This window comes from Vanellus vanellus (assembly GCF_965231255.1).
Source record: "Vanellus vanellus genome assembly, chromosome: 4".
Taxonomy (NCBI): domain Eukaryota; kingdom Metazoa; phylum Chordata; class Aves; order Charadriiformes; family Charadriidae; genus Vanellus; species Vanellus vanellus.
Window position 1 is genome coordinate 68,577,029 of NC_138909.1, and position 25,460 is coordinate 68,602,488.

The following is a 25,460-nucleotide window of genomic DNA, read 5'->3' on the forward strand; positions in this document are numbered from 1 at the left end:
AGAAGACCACTGATGAAATTTGATTGGTGCTCCTGTCTGTTGCGTAAATAGAGCCACAATCCTAAGTGATCGGTCAGAAGGCTCAGCTTTTAATTTAAAAGTTCCAAGCTTGTCTAAATATAACTCTGTTAATGCTTTACAAAACGTATTTTGTCAAAGTCTTATTTTTCATTTGCCAGCACAATGACGATCAGTGTCAGCTTTTCCTAACTTTTTCCCACAATCTTAGTAAATCATTGAAACTAGTATTTAAGTAAATGTGCAATGATAAAGTTGGCATCAGTTCTTATTAGGTTAAAGGAATTTACTTGAAACATGCACTAACAATCTTGGGATATAGCAAAGAATAATAACTTTACTGGAAGTACATTTATTTATATTGGAACATTTTAGTTTGCCCAAGCAAATATGTATTTCAAGTAGCATTTTGTTAGCAGTTTCAGTTTTGACTTTGGTTTCCTTGATATTCAGGCCTTCAGGATTTAGCTGCTTTTTGCTTGAAACTTAGCAGTATGTATTATTTTTATTCTGTGGATTTATGCTTCTTTGTTCTAAACTATACTTTTCCCAACTGCACTCTCAGCATCTCCTACCGTACTGCCTTAAGGAAAAAGCTTCATTCTTCCTCTTCTGTGCCAAATTTCTTAAAATTTCTGGCTCCTGTAGATGAAAATAACACCTCTGACTTTAGGAGCACAACAAGGTAGGGTTCTCTCTTAAAGCCTGGTGGTAAAACTGTAATTTCAAAGGTTGCTTTGTCTGAAATAATTCAAATGCTTCTTGCACTTGCACAAACCCTGATTTGTGCAACAGTTCACTTGCATGTATTCTGCATGTGATTGCTGTCGAAAGGATGGAGCTGTCCCAGGCTCCTCTCCCATTAAGACTGCAGAACTCAGCTGTTTTGATGTTTAATGGTCATGCAACTTCCATCTATGCACTTCTGTGATTATTCCTGCCAAAGGACTGTATGAGCAATTTTCAGTTAAGGGAATATACGTGGTTCATCCTAAGCAATGTCTGTGTCCTCAAATTGGAAGGAGAGGATTGCCTGTAAAGTGCTCCTCCCAGTTGCTCCCAGAGCTATTTGAAGTTCGCTTATCCCTTTCAGCTTCAACAAAGACTTCCGCGACCATTTAGCTGGAATGGCTGGAATAAAGCAATGAATAGTTTAAAGATGTAACGGGTGAAAGTTATTAGTGGGATTTCTAATAGGAAAACAGCATTGCTGTTCACTATTTCATTTAATATTCTGAATAAAAACATCTGTATGTAGTTGGTGAATTACATCAAAGGAGTAACATCCAAGGTTCCTGGACACTGTTCCCAAGTTTGTTGCTTATTTCAGATGGTGACTTGCAAACACAAAGGTTAAAAGTTTTGCTCCAAAGCTGTGCTGGGAAGGAATATATTACATACCCAGTTCACAGAAGGTTGGAAGTTTAATTGGTGTTTATAAAACTCCTTGATGCGTGTTTATAAAAGGCATCGGCAGTTCTTTGTGTCTCCTATGAATAATTGCTACATTTTGTGGATGGCATTTAAACAGAAGAATGATAAAGATACGTTATAGTGGGCGTGTCTTTAATATGTTGTGTTTAATACACTGGCTGCAAAGAAAGCTGAAATTCAATAAAAACTGGAGAAAGCAGATTGCACAGAGCTGCCAGCCCCTTTTGGTGAGCCTAAGTGATGTTTGCAGCCCTGTATAAGCCTGCTGCCACAAAGCAAGCTTCACTAAGAGCTTGACCCAGCATGTGCCGAGCACGCTGCAGTCCTTAGCTGATGGTCTGTGTTACTGTTTCCACTGAAGACTGTGTCGCTGTTACTAGCGGATTCAGGCAGCCCACTCACAAGCCATTCTGTGTTCCGCAATTTTAGCGACTATGACTCCAAACACAGCCAACAGGCCATCGGTGCGGACAGCCCTGTAAGGACTCGACGGCATTCGTGGAGGCAACAGATATTCCTGCGAGTGGCGACTCCTCAGAAAGCGTGTGATTCTCCCAGCCGATATGATGGTAAAGTCTATGTTTATTTGCTCCCATTAATGTTGTTAGTTGATGTAGTCTGTCTACTGAGTGGGCATATTTACCCAGTGCTGTGTTTGTACTGTCTTTGCAGTTTCCCACCTACTTTTTGGTCATGCCAAGTTCATTAGCTGTTGAGTTTTTATTTTTCAGCTCTGTATGTAACATGGTTCCGACTGTGTCACATTAACAAACCACAGAAAAATTTATTTTCATGTGTACAATTTTAATGAGTTCTGGGAAAAAAATGTATCACCAAGTAACTGCTCTGAAGAAAAGGTGATACTTCTATTTCATCTTTCCATGCTGGGGTATAGAACTATGGACTAGAAAAATCCAGGCCTATGGAAGTAATGATATTTCTTTTATGACCTCAGTTGAGTTCTGTAGTGTGTACTTCATACCAGACTGAATTGACCTCATGTATGCTGCTCCAGTCTGTGATTCTTTGCCACTTGAGACATAGTTATCCGCTGTTCTCATATTTATTTCCTGAAATTCTGTAGAGCTAAAGATCACAGACTAGAAAAAAATCACTGCACGTGAGCATGCGGTTGCCTCACTTCATGCATTTCATTTTATGTGAGGCAGATAGTGCAGCGCATGCTGAGGCCAAGAATGCCTCAGAGAAGCTTGTGTCTGTAGATAATGGTCTCTGGCTCACTAAACTTTGAATTTCACAGCTTGAGCTCTGCAAGCTGTACCTTCTGACTGATCTCTAAGGCCATTGTATAAGAAATAAGAAAAAGTATAAGCGAACAGAAGTTATAGTAAATGTAGTAAAAAGTAACCATCCTGATGTCACCGAGACATTTTTCTTGCATCTCGAAGACAGACCTGGATTAACTGGACACCACAGGTAACAAAAGTGTTTCTGTCATTAATGCATTGCTTGCAATGTAATTTGACTGACCATGGGGTAAACTGTATATGGGTATAGATGCCTCTCAAGTTTAGTGTACTTAGAACCAAAGTGATCTCAAGAGCACGTTGTGTAAACATACACGTGAAATACTGTCCTATACTTCAAGGCATATGAAGAAGCTGTTCAATCTCAGCTGTTTTGCGAAGCTACTCTTTTTGCAGGTTTGATGCATCTTTTTTCTGACTACAAATAGTCGGTCTTGGTTTGGAAAGCCACAAAACCTTCCCATATTAAATAGGGAAAAGCAACCCCTAAATTGCCTATCCAAGCATTTCCTCTGAGACATAATAGCAGCAAGATACAATCTTAACAACCTACAGCTGGATAAGCAGAATAGTTGGAGAAACAAGTGTGGCCAAAATGGAAAACAGGAAGAGCTATTAATAGCAGGAGCATTTTAAAATATCTGGCCTTTTTCTTCACTCTTGTTTTCTTTTTCTGTTTTTGTTCCAACGCACATATTCAATTTATGAACAGAGGGAGAAAATGCTGAGTTAGGTTTTGTTTTTTTATTATTATTTATAACAAGTATTGGATTTTTCCATTTGGATTTTCATGCATCTCCTGGATAATTTCTGGCAATAAAGGATACCCGCTCGTGATGCAGTACCTGTAGCCTTTAAGAGAGCTGCTGTACATGATCTTACATTGGACTCACCACCACAGTTATCTTGGGAACCTCTGTAGTTTCAAAGTGAATGTGACTAGCTATCGTTCATCATCTTGTTCCTCTTTTTCTCATCTCCTCTCAAGGAGAAGCAGCACATGCAGTGGGGTTTATTGATTTGATAAGTTACCTGTACTTCCTTGTTTTTTGTTTGGGTTTTTTGTTGTTGTTGTTTTAAAGGCTTTCTCACTCTTTTCAGACTGATTTCCTTTGGAAACACAATTCATGCGAACAGCTGATGTATCACCAAAAGATCAATTTCAGCCAAATTGGCCAGAGGGCAAAGAAGGTTTTAAAGATAACGTGTTTTGTTGTGTCCTGCAGAAGTAAGCACGAAGAGAGGGAAACAAGGGAACGTGTGAATTCATGAGTTTCCCTTTATAGGTTGTGACTCCACTGACCAATTTCTCCATTCAGGTGCAACAGCCCACACACCACTCCAGAGTACTCTGCCAGACAGCAGTAAGAAAAAAGGCTAGGGATTTTCTTAAAAGCTAGTAAGTCAGCCAACCAAGGGACCCAGATCTCTGTGAGTCAGAGATGATAAAGTTTTTCAAGCTTAGCATAGGCTGCTTTACTAAACTTCATATTAACCATAAAATCCACCAGTATGCCTGAACTATGCTTTGCTTTAACCACGTGTGGGCAGGCACTGTCAGCAAAATGAAACTGCTCTGTGGCTGTAACTTCTTTGGGTGGTCATCAGTAAATATGCATGTGTAAGATGTCACAAGAAACAGAGACAACCTTAAGCTTTATACACTCAGAAAGATCAAGATCCTGACACTTGTGATTCCATTTATATAGGCAAGTGGTGAGCTGAGTCTCAAGATGCATCATGTTCATTGCCACTCTGTGTGGTTAACATATCAGGATATGAAGGTATATTTACTAAAAGTTTAAAAAAAACAAACAAACAAACGAAGAAAAAACAACAAAAATCCCCACAGACAACTGGTACGTAGCTTTTGCAGAAATTTCAAGCATAATTTTATAAGGTTCTGACCTTGAGAGATGTCTAGTGTCCTGAGTTCCCACATGAAGCGCACAGCACTTTGAGTCCCACTCTCTTGCACTTCGGTATCCTTTACTTTAGGAGGTGCTTATAAGTAGTTTGAGCTAAACCTTCATTTTGTGTAGCACAGCTGGAGAGAAGTGATTGCTGGCTGTGCTTTGGTGGTTGCATCATGTGTTACCAGGCTGAGAGCACGCTGTTTGTTTTGCAAACACCATTTGCCTTATATGCGAAGGACAATGTTCCTTTCCTACTAGTTCAGGAGTAAAATGAAAAACAGTCCTAAATCAATAGAGTTAAAAAATAATAATAATATTGCAAATAGATACACTAGAAAGCTATTTTTTTTTCTTGCCAGTTAAGATTCCTGCCTTGCCTGACGACTAGACTCAATCCAGCCACGCTCAGGCAAGGTGCAAGCTCTTGAGACAGCAGAAAGCCTCGGGTACAGGACACCATTGCTTTTGGTTGGTATGGGAGCAATGTCCCATGTGCAGGCCCTCCTCCAGCTACCTCCTGCTTGTGGGTGCTGCTACTTTCCCCTTTTCCCCTACTTCTGTATGTAACTACGATGAAGCACATCAGAGGAGCATTATGCAGTTTGCTGCCTGGCAGGACAGCCCAGTGAGTTCTGGCGAGCCTGAAGATGAGGCTGGTCTCCAGTTTGGGGATCTAGAAAAGACTTTCTGCATGGGTGAAATAATCTGTAGAGATTTTTATTGCTTTCCAGCTGGTAGCTGGAAGTTGCAGGGCTGAATTATGCTAGTTCTATTGTAGCAAGCTACAGTTCAAACGTCCAACCTCATCTCCTGCTGTTTGTCACTTCTCAAGGAGCATTTGTGCTGCTGTGGGTGATGTGGAGCACTTGGGGCAGCATTTTTCACACCGTCATCTTGAGATACACTCAGTGTCTTGTCCTCTGATATTTGTCTTTTTTATTTATTTGTGGGGGTGGAATGAGTGTTGTATCCTGCAAAGTGGAGAGATGGAAAAAGAGGAGCACAGGTTACTTACAGAATGGATCGCACTTGGATCCATTACAATACTGTATTTCTTTTGAAAGAAGGCTTTCATTAATCTCTTTTTGTAAACTTTTTTTGGCCTGTTTTCTATATATGAGAACACAAAATTCACTCTGGCTCTTCCACTCACTGTCTTAAACATTCAAAGTAATAAAAATGTTTCTTCAGTTCTTTGATGTTTAGCTTTATACCTGCCCACCCTAGTTGCAGCCACATCGTCATACTTTTGTAGAGTCTCTCTAACAAGAGCCACATTCTGTGGCCATGCAAATGGTTTAGAACCTCCTAGTTCTCTGTCTTCACTGGTAAAAAGGTGAAGGGAGCAACTTGGTGATCATTTTGAACCAGCCGAAGAATGGAGTCACTCAAAAAAAGGTGACTGATTTTCAGTTGGATCAGTTTTCTAGTCCCACTTACGGTGTTAGACCCGCACAAGAGCAGGCACAGGGAGGCAGGCAGGGACATGTGTCTGGAAGCTTAGATCAGTGCAGAGCCATCGTGAAACTTCACCTTGCACTGCAGTGCGGCAGGATGTTTGCGTACGTTTATTCAGCATCTGCAAATCTCTGTTCACTATTTTCACTACGATTTTCACATATTGACTATTCAGAATTGGTCATAGTGGAAGAGCTGTTTTGCAGATTGTCAGAAACTCCCAGCAGAGTAAAGTCAAGTGCTAGATTTAAAGGGGGTGTGAATAGGTTTCTGAAGTAAACGGTGGGAAAGTGATGGTACTTGTCGTGAGCTTTCTTGCTGCAGAAGGTGTATTGGCAGTAGACAGCAAGATTTTTATAACAGCTGTGTCAGTTTTCAGTTGGGGAATGGATGATTTGTTTTAAGGTGGGCAGTGGGATGGAGTTACATGTTGAATAGTGAAAGAAATTGCAATTCGGAGGAATGAGATGCTCGGTATTGCTTAGTAATACTTAGAAAATAGATTCGGATGAAAAAAGGAACTTCAGCCAGAACAACTACATAGTATTTTACAACTTAACTTGCAGAAAAAGATTCTTTTAGAAAGTACAAGTATCTCTGTATAGCAAAAAAAAAACCCAACTTGATTAATTTATTAAAATTAATTGCGTTTCAGTCTCTGGCAGACAGAGGTAGCAAACTATTAAATCCTAAGTGCAGAAGAATAGTCTGGATTTGAAGACCTGTTATTCTTAAAACCAGTTGTAGTTAGTGCCTGCCTGTCTGCTTTGTGGTGAGGGTTATATCTCTCCCATTATTTAAGCAAAAATATTTAAAAAATAATTTTGTAGTAGTGTTGCAAGTACTGTAAGCTCTTGCTTTAGCATTCTATAATTAAAATGTTTGTGGTGTAAATTATTTGTAATACGTCCCCTAGTACTTTTTTAGTGGTTCTTTTTTAGCGACAAAGTGATTATTAATTAACTCATTAGTAGCATTGTAAATGCTGTAATAAAGCCAGTTGGTTAGAACTGATTACTCAGTTCTGTCCCTCTCAAAGCAAATATATGCTCAGAATCTTGACTGGCAGCATAGGAGCGTGGCTATAAGCAGTAGGTACCACATATAATGTGTGATGGCTTCTGTGTCCATTGAAATATCAGGGCATTTGCTTCTCAGGGCTTGATAATATTAGTAAATGGAGTGAATGTGGCGGTAGTGATTACTTTTTAGGAAGTTCTTGGCTTTAAAAGAAAAAGCGAACTCTAAAGCATCTCTCGGAGCCGAATTTTATCAACTGTATTGAAATACACAAGTTCTCAAGAATTCCTCATTCAGCCATTGCCTTAAGTTGTATGTCAGACAAGAAGAACTTGTTGCTGCTTGTGATTCCATATCCGAAGCTTTCTGGTAACAGAAGGGTCCTGGTCACATTACCACATTTGGTTATGAAGTCAAATATTGCAGACATCTGTGTAAAATAGTAGGAATATTATATCCTTGGTTATAGAACTTTGCAGTTCCTCTGTAATTTTTTACCATGTATGAAGGAAGGTGTTGCACTACCTGAATGGAAGATCTGAAGAGAACTAAGGATGTTGTGAAAGTCCTTTCTTTTGGGCAATTTAATCTTACATGACTGTGAAGAGAGCCGTGTGTGAACAACTCCGTAGCGAGGATTAGGCGGTGATGCTTTATATTTGAGCCTCCTCCCTATTAGTTTCCTATAAAAATAAAACAAGCCCTTCTTTTCTACAAGAGTTGTTGCAGTTTCTAGTCAAAGATGAATCTTGTTATCTTGGTTTTGGTGTTTGAGGTGGTTAGACTAAGTGCTTCTGAAAGAATGTTTTTAAAATTCAGGCTTTTAGGTGGGTTTGTCACTTCTAATGTTTTTTACTTTGTGTGTGTGGTTTCTCTTAGTGAGTTTCCTTTTTTTCCTCTTGTTTATGGAAAGCCTTGTTTAATAGTGAGATTGATTGAATAAGAAACTATTGATGAGGTAATTTTTTTCTAGTCAATTACAAAAGAAATTTCCTAAAAAATAAGGTTTAAGGCAATATTTTAATAACTCACTGTTGGAATACTTCAATGTCCTCCCACAGATCCCAGCAAATGCTCCATATTCATTGTAGCTTCTTCTGGAGCTAATGAAACTTCCTGTTTATATCACTACCAGTCAAATATCGTCTGTTTTAATTACTGCTGTAGTCATTCACCAGCTTTTCTTTTACAAACTTTCTTTAGTGTGGTCCCTGGTATCAATATACTGTGATACTTTCTTCATAATCTTTTGTACTTTGTTTTGTGCTTCAACTTTGCCCCTGGGAGTCTTGTCTGACACTGATCTTTTTGGAGTATAAGGATACTCTGCATCTTAGGATTGAAGGATTGAAGTGCACTGTCACATGAAGCCAAAGTTGAGTGTAAGTGAATGGATCTGCTGTACAAATTCCATCTCAGTCCGTTGTTACTGTTGGCCTTGTCCTTTCTTGGGTAGTGTAAATCGTGTGAGCATCAGAGCAGTGCTTTCGAGGTAGGTATGGATGCACTAGTACATATCCATCTGCTTCAAGAGCAATTTCATCAGCAGTTTCATTACCTTGCCGAGTTCTCACAAGCACAACTGGTGGCTTTCCAAGCGAAGTACACTGTTTGTCAAGGAATACTTAGTTTGGACCCACAGACTTGTAGAAGTGCATTGTGTAGAAGAGTAAATTCTGAAGGGTAGTCCAAGTATGAACTTCAAATGGAATGTAACGCGTGTGTTGATAAAATATAATAATAATTATGGAGTCAACTTGCCCAATCCTGAACCTTAAAGAGTAGAAGTATGGTAGGCTTGCAGAAGTACCGTGTTTGGAAGTAGAATTTTATATGGAAGCTGCAGGGAAGGGAGCAGTATATTTGAAAAGAGTACAGGTCAAATGTGGAATACGAGTAAACAAAAACTGTCGACGTTGGCAGATGAACAGGGAAGTAGTCTTTCAGTGTATGCTGAAGTGTTCAGATCCTGTGTAAGTGCACTTCCTAATCTCATAAAGGTTTTGAAGGCTGCGCATTACTTGGCTTTTAGCACATGCCAGTTTGATTCAGTGGAACGTGAGCTCCCAGTTATGTTCAGTTGAATTGCTCTGTTATTTATCTTTGCTTTCCCTGCTATCCTCCAGATCGTTTGTGCATAATAATGAAATACGCTGTTTCTCTTTAAGTCTTTTTACTCTTGTCTGTTCTGGATCTGGAAGCTGGATGGCACGTCTGTCCATCACCTTGTTGTATATTCATGGACATGGGTTAGTGCTGACTTACCAAATGTCTGGTTTTTTACTTTGCTTTGAGGAATTACCTGCACATTCCACCTCCCCCGCCTCCTTTACCAGCCAAACAGCTGATGCAACTCTGTAAACTTTAGACAAGCCACATGAGCAGTTAAACAGGTTCATTTTGGTTTCTATACATCCTGCTACATGCCAGCAGAGAGATGGGAAGGAAAGCAGGTTGTGAATGTGCGGCATTTTATCAGAAGAGACTTTAGACTTTCTGTTAAATGTCCACAAGTGATAAGAAGAAAGAAAGGATAGAAAAGGAGCTGCCATCTGAGAGGCAAAATCAAGCCTAGGACTCTTCCACAGAAGAAGTAGAGGTAGGGTTGATAATCATAATTGTTCAGCCTATAGAATTTTGTAACCTTTCTGATTTCTTTTATAGCCCGAATCGCTGTAAGTTAAATTTATTTTAGTGAATATGGATCTTATCAGTTAGTCAGTAATAGACAAGAAAATTTCAGCCTAGATGGGAACAGGACCATGGACTTGAGTAATTAATGCTTTGCGGTGGTTCAAGTGTTGCCACAGTAAGTTTGATCACTGGAGGACAAGAAGTGAGTAACACCTCCAATAAATTAGGAGGTGATATTTTCTTAAGTTGGTACTTGAAGACCAATCCACAAAATTTGCACTGAGAAAGTAGAATGCGCATGTTAAAAACAACAATTTTAGGTCTTGGATATGTTCATTCTTGCTTTAGGAATACAATGTATTTAATCCATTTCCTTGCATGTGCTTTGGCAGCCTTTCATTTTTTTATTTTTTGCAAGTGGGTAACCATAAACAGTCTCTGTAGATAGTCTGATATTTTCTAACACATACATGTGTATGTACATGCATAAAACCAGAATGCATATCTGACTCTAAAGGAGATCCATAAGCTACTGAAAGGATGTGTGGGGTGAGAAGAGATTTGTTACGTGCATTCTATATTGAATGCTATAAGAATGTAATAAGAAGTGAATAGACTACAGACAGTGTACTGTGGATAAGGGTGTACCTATCTGGATCACTTTTACTTTTTGCATTAATGTTTGGTGACCATTTTCATAATTCCTCTTTCTTATGGCAATGTTAGTTTGTGCACGCAATGCAGCCTTAGAGAAAATTAAAAACTTTCCTTCAAGGTGGTATTTTTATTTTTTTTAGTATATGATTTTATTCAAGCAAATCAAGGCACTTCTACTAGCATTATCCTTAAGAGCATTTATCTTATAATGTTCTTTAATATGCACTGAGAAATATGGGCATGAAAGCTACTACATGTACAGAACGTTGTTGACAGTATAGTGCATACATCAAAAACAACAATCAAATCAAAATAATTTTCCTTTAATTGTCAACACAAGTTGAGGATTATCAAGTGTGTCTTCCTTGTCTCCCTGATGACATTTACAGTATCACAGTATGCTAGGGATTGGAAGGGACCTCAAAAGATCATCTAGTCCAATCCCCCTGTCGGAGCAGGAACACCTAGATGAGGTTGCACAGGAAGGCGTCCAGGCGAGTTTTGAATGTCTCCAGAGAAGGAGACTCCACAACCTCCCTGGGCAGCCTGTGCCAGTGCTCTGTCACCCTCACTGAAAAGAAGTTTCTTCTCAGATTTAAGTGGAACCTCTTGTGTTCCAGCTTGAATCCATTACCCCTTGTCCTATCATTGGTCGCTACTGAGAAGAGCCTGGCTCCATCCTCATGACATTCCCCCTTTATATATTTATAAATGCTAATAAGATCACCCCTCAGTCTCCTCTTCTCCAAACTAAAGAGACCCAGCTCCCTCAGTCTTTCCTCATAAGGGAGATGCTCCACTCCCTTAATCATCTTAGTTGCCCTACGCTGGACTCTCTCCAGCAGCTCTCTGTCCCTCTTGAACTGAGGGGCCCAGAACTGGACACAATATTCCAGATGCGGTCTCACCAGGGCAGAGTAGAGGGGAAGGAGGACCTCTCTCGATCTGCTAACCACCCCCCTTCTAATACAGCCCAGGATGCCATTGGCCTTCTTGGCCACAAGGGCACAGTGCTGGCTCATGGTCATCCTGCTGTCCACCAGGACCCCCAGGTCCCTTTCCTCTACACTGCTCTCTAACAGGCAGCTCCCAATCCTATACTGGAACCTGGGGTTGTTTCTGCCCAGATGTAGGACCCTACACTTTCCCTTGTTGTATTTCATTAAGTTATTCCCTGCCCAAATCTCCAGCCTGTCCAAGTCTCTCTGGATGGCAGCACAGCCCTCTGGCGTGTCAGCCACTCCTCCTAGCTTAGTGTCATCAGCAAACTTGCTGATAGTACACTCAATTCCCTCATCTAAATCATTGATGAATATATTGAATAATATTTACCTAAACCTCTTTTATAGACCTCTTGCAGATCTTAGCCCACAGAAGTCTTTCTGTTTACCCGTAAAGAAAAAAATTAAACAAATCTTTCCCAGTTTCTTTTAAGGGTTATAATATGATTTTTTTGTTGTATTGGTATTTTTCATAACCAGCTGTATTTTTGAATGCTTCTGTCACTGTTTCCTACTTCTCTTTGCAACAAATGGTGATTGCCATTAAAATGTCAAATATTTGTTCTTTGCTTAATTCATATTCCCATGAAGTTCAGTGTTCTCTGAAATGCTGTAGATACCCAAAGTGTGGGCATCCACGCTTATCTCCAGAGTGCGAGTTTATAAAGGTTTAATTTGTGCTGCTAGCTGAAAATGTTGCATTTATTTTTATACGTATATTTTAACCCTTGTATTTAACTGTGGTAACAAACAAATAAATGTTGTATAAGGCAACAGGTGGGTTTGGACCCACCTTATTTGTCTCTGACTCTTTAAAAGGAAAAGATTGACAGTGGCAAAACTTAGAAAAGCAGAAGCCAACAGCTGTGAACGTTTCCATTCTTACTTAGTCATCTGAGCTTAGTTGTACCAGTGCCGTTCAACAAACGAGAAAAGTATAGCTGCATGTGAATCGTGTGAGTCAATATATGGTAACTTTCTGAGCAGATTCTGAAGGGGTGAAAACATTCCGGTTTTGTTAGTTTGTAAAGAGGAGGTAATTTGTGTGTGTGTTTAATTCAAAATCTTTATCACTATGCTAGCCAATGATAAAGAAATGGACCACTGAGCTACAGTGCTGAATAATTGGTTCAGCAGTTCTCCAGGAGGTGTTTGAAATAGCATGCATAGAGGTACTTGTCCTCGGCTGGGGAGTCCGGGGAATGGTTTCTTTGCACTCATTTTTAAAGCATTTTCTTGCATGCGTAACTGGTTGGCTTGACCTCGGGGACATCTTTCACAGCTATTCTGTAGGGCTGAAGGACAAATTCTGTTGCAATGGCTTTCCATATGGGATTTGGTGGGAAGAGGTGGGTGGTTTTGACCACTCATTTTAAAGGTGGTGAATTTGAATTGAGTAATTTTTCTTCTTAGATACAGATTATATCAAAGACTATTGAGCCTTTAGAGAAGCTGTATAAAACAAAATTCGGCAATACTGCAGCAGATGTTAAGAAAACAAAGTATAAGAACTTATGCTTCTTATTTGAGAACTTGATTAAAAACAATATTGTTTACCCTTTCTCTAAAAAGATTTTTCAATATGCCTGGGATTTATTTAATGTTCACTTCTTTTGTAATGTTTTCAGTCATCTTAGAATTACCTTGCATGCTTGACAAAAAGGTACGTTTTGTGGTAGACCAGCTGAAGCCAAAAGAAAAAGTGCAGAAGGTTGTGACATGGTTAAAAGTGAGAGCAAACATCTCAGCTGCCCGTCTCCCTTTCTGCACGTTTACTTTAAGAACTGGTAATCATCCCATTGTATGGCCTTAGGTGGTGGTGTGTTTGTGCAGCTAAGGGTGTGTATTTTCTTTGTCAAACACAGTTTAGTGATTATTCTTTAAATTATGTGGGTGCTATATTTGATTTGATCTGCTATTTGAATCATGCCAGGGTTCAGCTGTAGGTGGTATTTTGCCGTTTGTCAAACTGGTGTATGATACAATGTTTTTATCAGCTTATAGAAAAAAAAAAAGTTCCAGGCTTTGGTCCATATAATTTCTATTCAGAAGCAGCTTATAAATCTGCTTGAACCTGTCATTTGGGAAACCTTACTTGGTATTGCTGCCCCCTCCATAGGGGTGTGTGTGTGTGTGTATAGGTATAGGTATGTATGTATATATATGCAATCTTTGAAAACGTGTCCCTTCATTCACCTGTTCATGAAATCTAAGTAGTTCACAACAGCTTCTCTCTTTTAAAGATTACTCCGAATTGGGAGAACTTCCACCAAGATCCCCATTGGAACCAGTGTGTGAAGATGGCCCCTTTGGGCCAGTGAAAGAAGAAAGGAAGCGGACACCTCGTGAGCTTCGCGAGTTGTGGAAGAAAGCCATTATTCAGCAGATACTCCTCCTCAGAATGGAGAAAGAAAACCAGAAGTTACAAGGTTGGTGAAGTTCTTGATTACACCCTACTGCAATACAAGTTCACTTTTAGGTTTGCTCTGTGGCCTTGGCAGTGGATTGGACAAAGCCTTAACAAAACATTTTAGGAACATACAGGTAAATCAGCTTAGCAGCATCTCCCTCAGTTCTCATTAGTGTAGGTTACAATTTACTTTTTTTTTTTTAATCACTTCATTATATTATTTGTTTACTTAATCTTAATTGGTACTGTTTTAGTTTTACCATGGCTGGGGTTTTTTCATCTGGTGTCTAGAAGCTCTGACAAGGAATTCAATACAATCACTATCATGAAATGGATTCTTTTCTACATTCGCATCTGTAGGTCATTGTCTAATTATTGGTCATTGCAACGTTCTGTTTAGCCAGTCTTGAAGTTGAATTGAAGTTCTTAAGGAGCTGGTTGTGGACTTCTGTGGGTGCCTGCCTGTGTGCACACAAGATTTGTATGGAGTGGTAATGACTTAGATCAGTCAGAAGGGTGATGAGAAGGAGCTTGAGAAACTGCAGTTTGCAGTTGTTCTTAACCAAAATTTTTCTGCGGCTGAATGCGTAACTGCAACAAATCTGTTGTGGTGGCAATTTTTACATGTAAAATGCAACTGATTAAGAATATACATTTTATTGTAGCAGCTGCATGCAAAATTACAAGTGATTGCCCTTAAGAGCTGCCCCTTTGAAGGTATGAATGATGCGGACAGAAATGTTTATCTGGCTGATTTTACATGTTTAGGAAGGGAGTAGGCACCTGGATTCTCAAGGGGTGAGGTACTGGCACGAAAATGGCAATTCTTCTTTGCCTCTGTGTAAGTTCGAGGAAGGATTGTCTTCCAGGAAGAACAATTGTGTAGAGAAAAGGCCCAGCTGTCTGAAAAGGTCACTGTACCAAACAGGAAATCCTTCTTTAAACTTGGGTTAAGACTCCTGTCTGGAAGGAGAAAACACCTCTCTTGGACATTGGATATGGCCTCCCAGAACACTTAGCCCACTTCTAGGCTATTTGCGCCTATTAGCGTGGCTGTTCTTTTTCAACCCTGATATCTGAAGAACACCCGATACCGGAATTTCCTAAGAACCCCACAGGTGATAGGCATGTTCCCAGCAAATGTACTTGCTAATCCAGTAAAATAAAATGTGGCAATGGATACCAAATGTACAATGCCCTTGGCTAAGGGGCCGAGACCATCTGGAGAAAGAGGTACCGAGAGCAGTGATTTGTAAAATCCCTTCAGCTTAGAGCAGTGCTTTCATAAAGGAGCTTCTATCAAGTCGTTCTGTAACTTGGAATTTTTATGGGACCTAGCATTTAGAAATACATTTCCTCTATTTTGTATATTTATACACCTGAGTTTGTTTTAATTCTCTTGTATTCAAGCTAGCTGAATCTACATCCTGCAGTCAAGTTTTTGGTAACTGCAGGACATCAATAGCAATAAAAATAAATTTTAACAAGCTTAGTCAGATGCTCCAATTTTTTCTACCCAACAGAAACAATTGCAAAACTGTCACAAATTCACTAAGATGAGCATGTCTGAAGCTAGTTAGTGAATGAATGAGATGGGTGTTGGCATGACTGAAGACCCGGGCTGTGCAGTGCACCGGGGGGTAAGGAAGTTGTCCTAGGTAGCTGCTGCATGAAGAGCTCACACGGTGAGACAGGACTCGAAAAAACAGACGACTACGCTGCAGTGAGCACAGCTTTGTAATGTAATGCCACGTGTTCTGATGCTTTTGTCTCTGGGAAGTAAAAAGAAATATTTTCCAGGCAGTAATAACTCTCAGAGTACTACTGTTTAATACTGAACAAAATATTAAAATTAAATGTACAGTATGTTGCATCTTTACTGATAATGCTTAAGTGTGATGTTGGGAATGGGGTAGTGTCAGTATCTAAATAAGCTTGCCGATAAAGGCATATTCTCTCCTCAGTCCATGTACGTCACTCCCGCTGTCACATTTGTGCGCGTGGCACAAGAAGACTGAATAAAGCAGAAAAGTCTAAAGACTGAAGAGTTACCAAGCACCAGAAAACACTTGTTTGCAAAAGGCGCAACGTTGAAAGATTTCACTGAGTTTGTTTTCATATAAGCTGAAATTTAAATGCCATTTTTAAGTTATCTTCATACAATGCCACCTGTGTTTTAAGGTTTTTTAATCTTCTAATATAGAAATATGTTGTATTTGACCTGAAGGAAATTTGAAGAAGTTGACAAAGAGTTTAGATACACAGAATCACTTTCAGTGTGGATGCACAGCTACAATCAAACAGTCAGTGCTTGTATTTACATGAGTCTGTGGTTAAACACGGAATATAAGCTACAGGGGAAAAAATCAAAAGCAACAAGAAACTAGGAATAAAATCAAACCTGCAGAGTCAAATTAAGCTACAGCTGTCTGCATCAGGATGGGTAAAACATGCGTCAGTACACATGCAGCCAAAGTCATGTCTTAAAATGAAATACGCTACTTTGAAGAGGAAAATCAAAAACTAAACTAGAAAATGTCAAAATGAAATACTATGAGGTCCAGATCTTGAAAACACTTAGGTAACATCATAAGTCATATGAATAACCTCACTGAATGGAAGCATTTACATGTGAAAGCAACTACAGGATAGGGAGGGAAGGTGGACACTCCTCAAATATAAACAGTTCTTCTCTTTTTCCATTTTTAAAATCTAGAATCTTGTTTTAGCCAGTGGGAGTACAGGACAAGCTAATCCTTTGCAATTCTCAGAATTTGATATTCTAAAAAAACCTTTTTTGCAGATACAGATCTCAGAACAACATGAGCTTAGTTATATTGGCTATTTTAGTATCATCATGGGCCATGTAAATTTCAGGTGATTTTCAACTGTTTAGTAGATTTATATAAACAAGTTGAACATACAAACAATGGAGAGTTAAACTAACAAAAGATAATGTCCTTTTAACATAGATTGTCTCAAGTCTGTAGCCCGTAGTAGTGTGATTTTGGTGTGTTCATACTGTGAAATCATCAAAAGGAGCAGTAGGCTTATGATGTATGGCAGGATGTCCTCAAATTGAGAGTATCTTGTTAGCATTACGGAAATGCATCATCACTATGATGAAATACTGTGAATATAATTAAAAATAATGGTGACTTCATGATACACTATTTCATAAACGTGGTTCCAAATCATGTCATTTGTGACTTGTTCAGTGGGTGTTATTGAGGAGCAGTATTTTTAAATTTTTGTTTAAGACTATAGAACCTTTTCAGTCATTTACTCCACTTGAACGCAGTGCTGTGCTCATTTTTGCGAGTAGAAAACTGCTGGCCATATCATAGAATCATAGAATGGTTTAGGATGGAAAGGACCTTGAAGATCATCAAGTTCCAATCCCCCTGCCAGAGGCAGGGACACCTCCCAATATCCCTGGACTCTTGTCCTGGAACTGGGTATGTTGAGTCCTCAGCCACATTACAGCCCAGTTAAAAAACTGAAATACCCATTTTGTTAAATTCTCAGTAAATTTACCGCAGTCTATTACACTCCTTAGTCTTCTCATTGTAGCTTTGTCTCAGTTTCCTTACAGCATTTTCTTTGAGCGTTTTGTGCCTTTTAAGAATAGATGTCTGGTATCTTTCTATCTCATCTGTGCTGCACCCTTTTTCTCCACCTGAGCTGAAAGATCTCTTCTGATTTTTCAGTCTCGTGACCTCCATGAATTCACCCACTGTCCCAAAAGATGCTTTATTATTTAGTTTATATGAGTGCCATTAATAAACACTTTTTACAGGTACTTTCTAGCACTAAAAATCTCCTGCAGAAACGAACCATAAAAGCTTTGCCAGGAGTCCCTTTGAAATTCTCGCTCCATTTAAGTTTGGAATTAATGCTCAGCTTCAGAATTAATTTTCGTTTTTTGCCATGGTTCTTTGATCCTCTTCCAGCTATTGATTAATTTTTTTTTTTAATCCCTTATAGAAAGATTATGAAAGAGCACAATATTCTTATAAATTGTAATCTGAGAAAATCACCAATACTACAATGCATCTTTGCCCCAGGAGGTCTGATGATCTAAATGTCTTATTTAAGACTGAGTTATGCATTGACCTTTGTTCTGATTTCTTCAGTGGAGAATTTAAGAGAGCCTTACACATATATAGTGTTTATGGTCCTATTTGTGTTGAAGGTTTTGAAAGTTTCTATACCTGAATTTTTTTTTATGTGGCCTATAAAAATGGATGTGTGAATGATCACCTTTCAAGTAATTCTTTTATTTTGTCATTACTGTTATGGAGCTGTATGCTGTAAGAAATACTGGGTTTGTATTTTTATTTGGTGTAGGTCTTCTGCACTAATTTTTTTTTTAAGAGCTGGGAAATTGAAAAATCCTATTAGGAAAATCTTGTGGTTATTTCATTAGTCATTACCTCTCATGTTTCTTCAGATTTAAGAGTTGACTAGCTGTAAGGACCTTCATTTAACAGGCCAAGCACATTTAATATTGCATAAAATATCTCACAAAAAAAAAAAAAAAACAAACAAAACAAGAAACAAACAAACAAACCCCCCAAACCCCCACCAAAATAACAACCAAAACACCACAATCGCAGGAATATAGATGTAAAGTTTCAGAATGAATTGGGCTTAATTTAGGTGGATTGTAGAATGAAGTTTTAAGTTAAATTAATCCATTTTACAAATATTAAGCAACATTAACTGGTGCATTCATGATATCACTTCCTAGCTTCAGAAAACAATTTGCAGAACAGACGTCTGAAACTTGACTATGAAGAAATCACACCATGCTTAAAAGATGTAACTTTGATTTGGGAAAAAATGTTGAGTACACCTGGAAGGTCAAAGATTAAATTTGATGTGGAAAAAATACACTCTGCTGTTGGGCAAGGTAAGCACAGTTTGTTATTTTGAGTTGTTGAAATGCATGTAAATTGTATTAGAAAAGGAACGGGGTGACCTGTTAACCACTCCTTACAACCAGATTCCCACTAGAGCTGTTCCTCAGGTTGCTGACTAAACAAGTAACAATGTTCGGTACCTTCATGGCTATGCGTATGCAAGTAACAGTCCCTTTCAGCGGTAGCTGCAATTGTATTACTGGAATTATAGTACTTGATATTCATTTTTGAATAATATTTGTCCCTACAGGAGTCGTACAGTACCTCAGTGTATTACAATTGTTGCAATCTGGTTTTATAAATTAAAAGCCTGGATAATGCCAAAGAAATGACTGCATAAATAATGGAAGAAACTGTCAGCACTATTATCTGGAAATTCTCAGTTCCAGCCTGGGTAGTATGTGTGTATATAAACAGTATACATGGATATCTCTGTAGAAGTGCCTTTTTTCTGAGTGAACTCAGAATGCATTGTACCTGCAAACACCATTTACAGTCTTCCTCCCAACTGCAGGGCTGAGCGACCTGGCCCCTCCCTCCCCTGCATCAAAAGGAATGTGGCCTAAGGATGTTTTTTAATTGTTCTAAGAAACTGAGTGTTACTCAGTGCCATGGTTGGACCCAAAGGCCTTATGCTGGGCTGGGTGCTGTATGTAGCCAATGGTGAAGATGGCTACCCCAGGGAGCTTTTTATAGTTCTGTACAAAGCTTTCCAACGTGTAAAGAATTCACCACTAGCAGAAGTTTAATATTTTAAATATCGTACCTGTCTGTATGTGATTATTCAAGCAAGTTAAACCAAATTGTCCATTTAAGATGACTAGGTAAGTCTAGATTTCTAACATTAAATTACCCAAGCACAAATCTCTGCAGAGTAAGGAAAGACCACTATAACAGGTTTCCTTCCATTCGTGTAGGTAAAGGGCTCTATCCAGTCAATACCTGAGCATGAGAAAAAGTTGGTTTCTGTTGATAATCCCGTGATGCTGGCCTGTGTTAGACTTCAAAATAAAGCTTAAAAACTTGCAGTGATGCAAAATAAGTAAGTAAATAAATAAAGCCCTGCTTAGTGGGTTGCTAATAAGAAGCACATACACGTAGTCAGTAGAGAGGGAAATCATCCCTAGCTCTTGATGCTATTATGCTCTGCTCTGTAGAGCCCAGTTGCATCAGAGTTCTTAGAGTGAAGAGATGTCAAATTTCCTATGAAAAAATGCATTTACATGGACTTTAGTTAAGTTCTAGCTTAGACCAAAACCATTAAAATGAGCTTGAGTAAGCAAGGCAAACAGGTAAGAAATGCAGGTTGCAAAAAGCATGGGGCTTAAATTAGGGTAACAAGTATATAGTGTTGACCTATAACGTACACTGTAGTAGCTATTTAAATATAGTACATCTTTCATTCAGGAAGTAGTAAACTAAATGCCTTATTTTATATGTACAATGCAGGATACAGAGATAAACTTAATATCGGACTACTTCCTTAAAGGGAATTTTAATTAATTTGTGATTTTGCAGCTGTAAATGTGCATTTTTAAGCCAGTTCTACCCTATGTGACACATTCAACCTCGCTGAAGCTCATGGGATTTTGGATGTGTATCTGAAGAGGAGAACCTGGCTCATTCAGTGTCTGAAACAGCACTTTCCCTCACTTTTTCGTCTTGGAGACTTTTGAGATAACTGTGTTTAAGTTCCCTAAAGTAATTTACAGAAACGTTCTTTAAACACATTTGTGATATGGATTCAAATATTAGACATTTCCACTAGCGTTTCATTTTCAAGCAATTGTCTCTGGATTATGATAGTGTAGTAAAAGTAAGTATTGCAGAAATAAATTCATATCCTTTTGTGCTAATATGAGAAAAGTCAGTGAAATTGCTCTAATACGTCTTGTTATCTTTCCACATAAATTGTAGGCTTGAGTTAATTTTGATTTCTCCTATTTTTGTTGCCATCCATGTTACATATATACAAAAAAAAAAAAAAAGCAGTCCAAAAAACTTTAAGCCGTAAGTTACTTCAAACTGTAATATCTGGTTCCCAAAGACTAGCATATTGATTTCTTGTGTAGATAATTTAATAGTGCCAGTCTTGTGCCAAATAACGTATGCATGTAACAATAACCCTTTCTGTTACTTTCAGAGCTTTGCATATAGGTACAAACGAAGGCTACCGTTACCTATGTGAAATAGTTAAGTAGCGTCCTCCCTTTCTATAGAGAAAGAAATTCAAGCTTTAAAGCATTTTTCATCTAACAGTCATTCAGCAAACCAATAGCAAAACTAGAAATACAATACTTGCTTTCTGATTACTTGCCTGCTGTTGTAGTCTCTAGATCACATCTTGTTTAGATCACATCTTGTTTATACTTCTGGTATGTGTGCACCCTACCTTCCTAAAACTTACTCCTAACAACAGTGTCAGTGCTATGTCAGTGAAAAATGTTAAATAGTTCTATTGCAGTGCTTTATTGTGTACTTTACATGGAAAAATGGGAAAAAAATCACATCACTTTTCAGAGACAAGTATTGCAATTTTTGCTGCCTTTTCTAGTACTTCTCAGACTGGATGTAAGCGGGAACCTTAGGCTTAGTCAGCTCACCCGGTTTCTACCTTAAATCTCTCCTGTTAAGATGCTGATGTTTTTTATTGGTTGAGGAAGTGTAAGCACTGTAGTTTGATCTGCTTCTATGGTCTACTGGAGATAGCAGATATGGATCTAGCAGATAGGGATCTGCTTGCATATCTAGCAGATATGGATCTTCAGTTCCTCAATCCTGTTAGCTCAACTATAGCTGAACCTTCAGTATGAGTACAAATTACTGTTTTAACGACTGACTTCTCTCAGGAGTACCACGTCACCACCGTGGGGAGATCTGGAAGTTTCTAGCAGAGCAATACCATCTTAAACATCAATTTCCAAGTAAACAACAACCAAAGGACACACCTTATAAAGAGCTTCTAAAACAACTGACTTCCCAGCAACATGCAATACTTATTGACCTAGGTAAGTACAGTAGTAGTCTGAAATTGAAATAAAGGGGCTTTGATCTCTGGAAGAGAATTAAATAAAAGAAGGTAACACACAAAAAGCCTCTCACCATTTAATAATAGGTTGTTGTAAGAACCGCTTTTAATCTGGTATAAGTGAAAACTATTACTTGACACCATAAGAAAATGCAAAATCTGAATTTCAAGCACAGAGGTCCATTGCAACATGTGGCAATAAGCGATTGCTAGATGTAATTATAATGGATCTGTATTTCAGATATTGACAGTAAATTCCACAGGCCCGTGGAAAACAAATGGTCAAGAAAGGAAGTCAATATTTAAGTGCAGACTGTTGAATAACATGTGCTATTCATTCATGTTGTCCAGTGTTTGCTGTCTCTGTTAAACACTATTGCTTGAAATAATGAAGTTTTGCTTTTTGCTTTTTTGTTTGTTTTTTGTTTTGTTTTGTTTTTAAATGGGTAGTTGCTAGCAGTTGGTATTTTTACTTGTATTAAAACAATTATGAAAGAAGCTCTTTTTAATAATTAAAAAAGGCTCTTTGTAAGACAGGTTATTCACATCTAATTCACTGCCTAAATTTAAGCAATAGCTGGCTCCTGATTTAGAGATAGTGACTTGGTCTGTGGCGGCACATACGTTATTTGTGTTCAGTAGAGAGAGGTTGGGAACCAAGGCTCTTAAATTTGAAGTGACTGGTGGGTGAGCTTCAGGCAGGCTTTTGGTCTTCTTGGGTAGAGTTTTCCATTTTCCTTCACGTTTATTATTCAGAGTGCAAAAGTTTTTCTAGTATTAGAGGGAGACAAGAGAAAGGAAATCTAAATGGCATGAAATGATCATTTTAGGGTAGGAGCAGAAGAGATTGCTCCAGATAATTGTAAAAGAGCAGTCTTCATGTAGCTCAAAACAACTGTGCCGTTCTTAACCCTTCCTTTTAATTTTCCTGATCCTCTTCCTTTATCACTTTTAGTTTGCTTGTGTGAGATTGTCTTGCATTGATTGACTTTTGCCGCTGCTAGACTAAGATGGTGACAAACCCAAGGACGTTTAACAAGATCAAAAGTCAGTATGCTCTGTAAAATGTGGATCAGTATTAAACATTGTTACTGCCTTTGATTGCTGCCGCTCCCAGATGGTTTTGTTAAGGTCTTTGCTAGCAAGTACCTACTGTCAAGTCAGCATACCTGCTGTTGATACCCCTGGCAATGAACGTTGGGATTCTGTCACACCGAAGTGCCTCAGTAAGGGGTGAATAGTTTTGTGCTGGGTTAGTGAATTGAAGACCTTCAGCAGAGGAGAGAGGGGTGAGACAGCTCCTGGACAGTAGGGAGCACCAGTCAGTCTGGGTTTGGTTGGCTCATTCAGCAGACTGGGGCTTGCTGGTCATATTTTCTGCCTGGTTCTGCACATGAATACTTTCTCATCTTAGCCGTGTGCTCTGCTTGTAGAAACAAATAACTGCGTGTGTTGGCAAATCGGTAACTTCATGGTGGTTTTCATGCAAAGCGTTGTTTTTGCCAGGGAGCTATTTGCTAGCCCATTAGCTGAGGGAAGGATTGGGCCCTGTTATTTCAGTAAGATGAAACTAGGAAGCTGAAGACTTCCTTGTTTCCTAGTGATTCACATTGAAATAGAGTAGCGTTGCACGGTAAGAGACAGCATAACTGGATAGGCAGCTGGGAGGAATTTGCATGTTCTGACTTGTGTTCCTTCAGGCTATCAGAAGTGTTTTCTCTTAAATCTTTAAGAATCCTTCTGAAAGCATGCACATCTCCCGTGAGAGAAAAACCTATATTCTTGCAACATGTTATTATAATATTTAAAAAGCTTTCCCAAATTAAGCTAGAGGTCTTGCTAACACCGGATGAGCCACAGCCATAGTAGTGTTGCTCACACTTGAATCAATGCATCTTCAGTGTAAATAGTGCTTCCTGAGAATGAGGACAGCAGTGTGCATCTAGGCACAGAGGTAAAGTACAGCAGCCACTTTTCTGGCCCAGTTTACATATCACAGTGCTATTTAATACAGGTACAAGAACAAAGCCACAATTCCCTGAAGGCCTTTCTGTGTATTTCCTTTTGTAGCCCCACCTGCACAACCACTGCAGTCATGGGGGATCTCAGGTTGTGAACACCAGTCGTGTTCAGTAAATGAGTTCTTGTCTCAATAAGGTGTAGGGTAAACTGACTTCCGGATGCTGGCGGTGTAGGAAACCACTGTACTCATCACTGAGTGCTTTCTGAACACATTAGAAAATTATGTTTTGTTTTATTACATTTCAAAAATAAAGTAGTAGGTCCTTACTTTCTCATTTTGGTGCTCTTGAGGTATCACAGTTCATTTAGAGTCTCTTTTCAGCAGGGCTAAGAGTTGTTTTCTCCTAAGTAAAAGCTCAAATTCTTAGTTAAATAATTACTAGGGCACTCAAACAAATCAGCTTGAGTTTAGCAGTTCTGCTCCTCCTCCATTTGTTGTTTTTTAGAACTTCTCTGCATTTTTATTCTTGTTCAACTCGTAACTTTTCTTCATGACTTACATGAAAGACGCCTTGCTATGTGAGTGAGGAGGCAGTGCGGGTCTACCTTTAGACTGTGCTGTAATAACTTGTCATTCAGGCAGAGGATTCCTTTGCAAAGGAACACAAGCTCCTTCTCATTTGGAAGCTAGAAATATTTCTTCTGTAACGTTCAACTCTGTGACAGCCTGGCCAGGGGACACCTGCTCAGGAACTGAATGCCAGTGTCCCATGTGACAGGCTAGCTACCGGATGGCTGAAGGACTCTGCCCCGGGCTTTTTCTTCTTGAAACAAGAGCTCCGATATTATCTGGCAGCACAGTGGCATTCCAGAAGCTAAAGGGTGGGGTGGTATTTAACAAGTGGGCAACTGAAAAGCAAACTCCACTTAATACTAGAACAAAAAAAGTATTCAAATTTCTCCTCCGTTGAGGTGTTTCACAGAGGAAATCTGATAGGTAGAAGGTTTTTTTCCTAGAAATGTTGCCTTTTGGAAAAGTTTTAGAAAAAAATTTTGTGGAAGTGAAGCCTTTCATGTCTTTGTTCACAGAATCACAGAGTGGTTGAGGTTGGAAGGGGAGCTCTTAGATCACCTAGTCCAACCCCTCTGCTCGAAACAGGGTCACATAAAGCAGGTTGCCCAGGACTATGTTCGCTCAGATTTTGAATGTGTCCATAGATGGAGGCTCCGCAACCTCTCTGGGCAGCCTCTGCCAGTGTCTGCCCACCCTTACAATAAAAAAAAAAATTTTCTTATGTTAGGTGGAATTTCCTGTATTTCAATTTGTGCCCATTGCCTCTTGTCCTGTCAGTAGGCACTACTGAGAAGAGCCTTTCTCCCTCCTCTTCATTCCCTCCCACTGGCTATTTGTGCACATTGATTAGATCCCTCTGAGCCTTTTCTTCTCCAGGCTGAACAGTTCCAGGCCTCTAAGCCTTTCTTCATAGGAGAAATGCTCCAGTCCCTTCATCATCTTCATGGCCCTTTGCTGGACTCTGCAGTATGTCCGTATCTCTCTTGTACTGGGGAGCCCAGAACTGGACACAGCACTCCAAGTGTGGCCTCACCAGTGCTGAGTAGAGGGGAAGGATCACCTCCCTCAACTTGCTGGCAATGCTCTGCCTAATGCAGCCCAGGATACCATTAGCCGCCTCTGCTGCAAGGGCACGTTGCTGGCTCACATTCAACT

General features: G+C 39.2%; 1 protein-coding gene across 1 annotated transcript in view; it reads left to right on the top strand.

The window, feature by feature from the left end:
• The window catches only part of TBC1D1 (TBC1 domain family member 1), a 109,875-nt gene that overhangs the window by 70,400 nt on the left and 14,015 nt on the right, over positions 1-25,460 (top strand). The window contains exons 12-16 of the mRNA XM_082483018.1: positions 584-703; positions 1,882-2,021; positions 13,650-13,835; positions 18,570-18,731; positions 21,591-21,749. Coding sequence (XP_082339144.1) covers positions 584-703; positions 1,882-2,021; positions 13,650-13,835; positions 18,570-18,731; positions 21,591-21,749 — 767 coding nt within the window. The remainder of the gene's footprint in view (positions 1-583; positions 704-1,881; positions 2,022-13,649; positions 13,836-18,569; positions 18,732-21,590; positions 21,750-25,460) is intronic.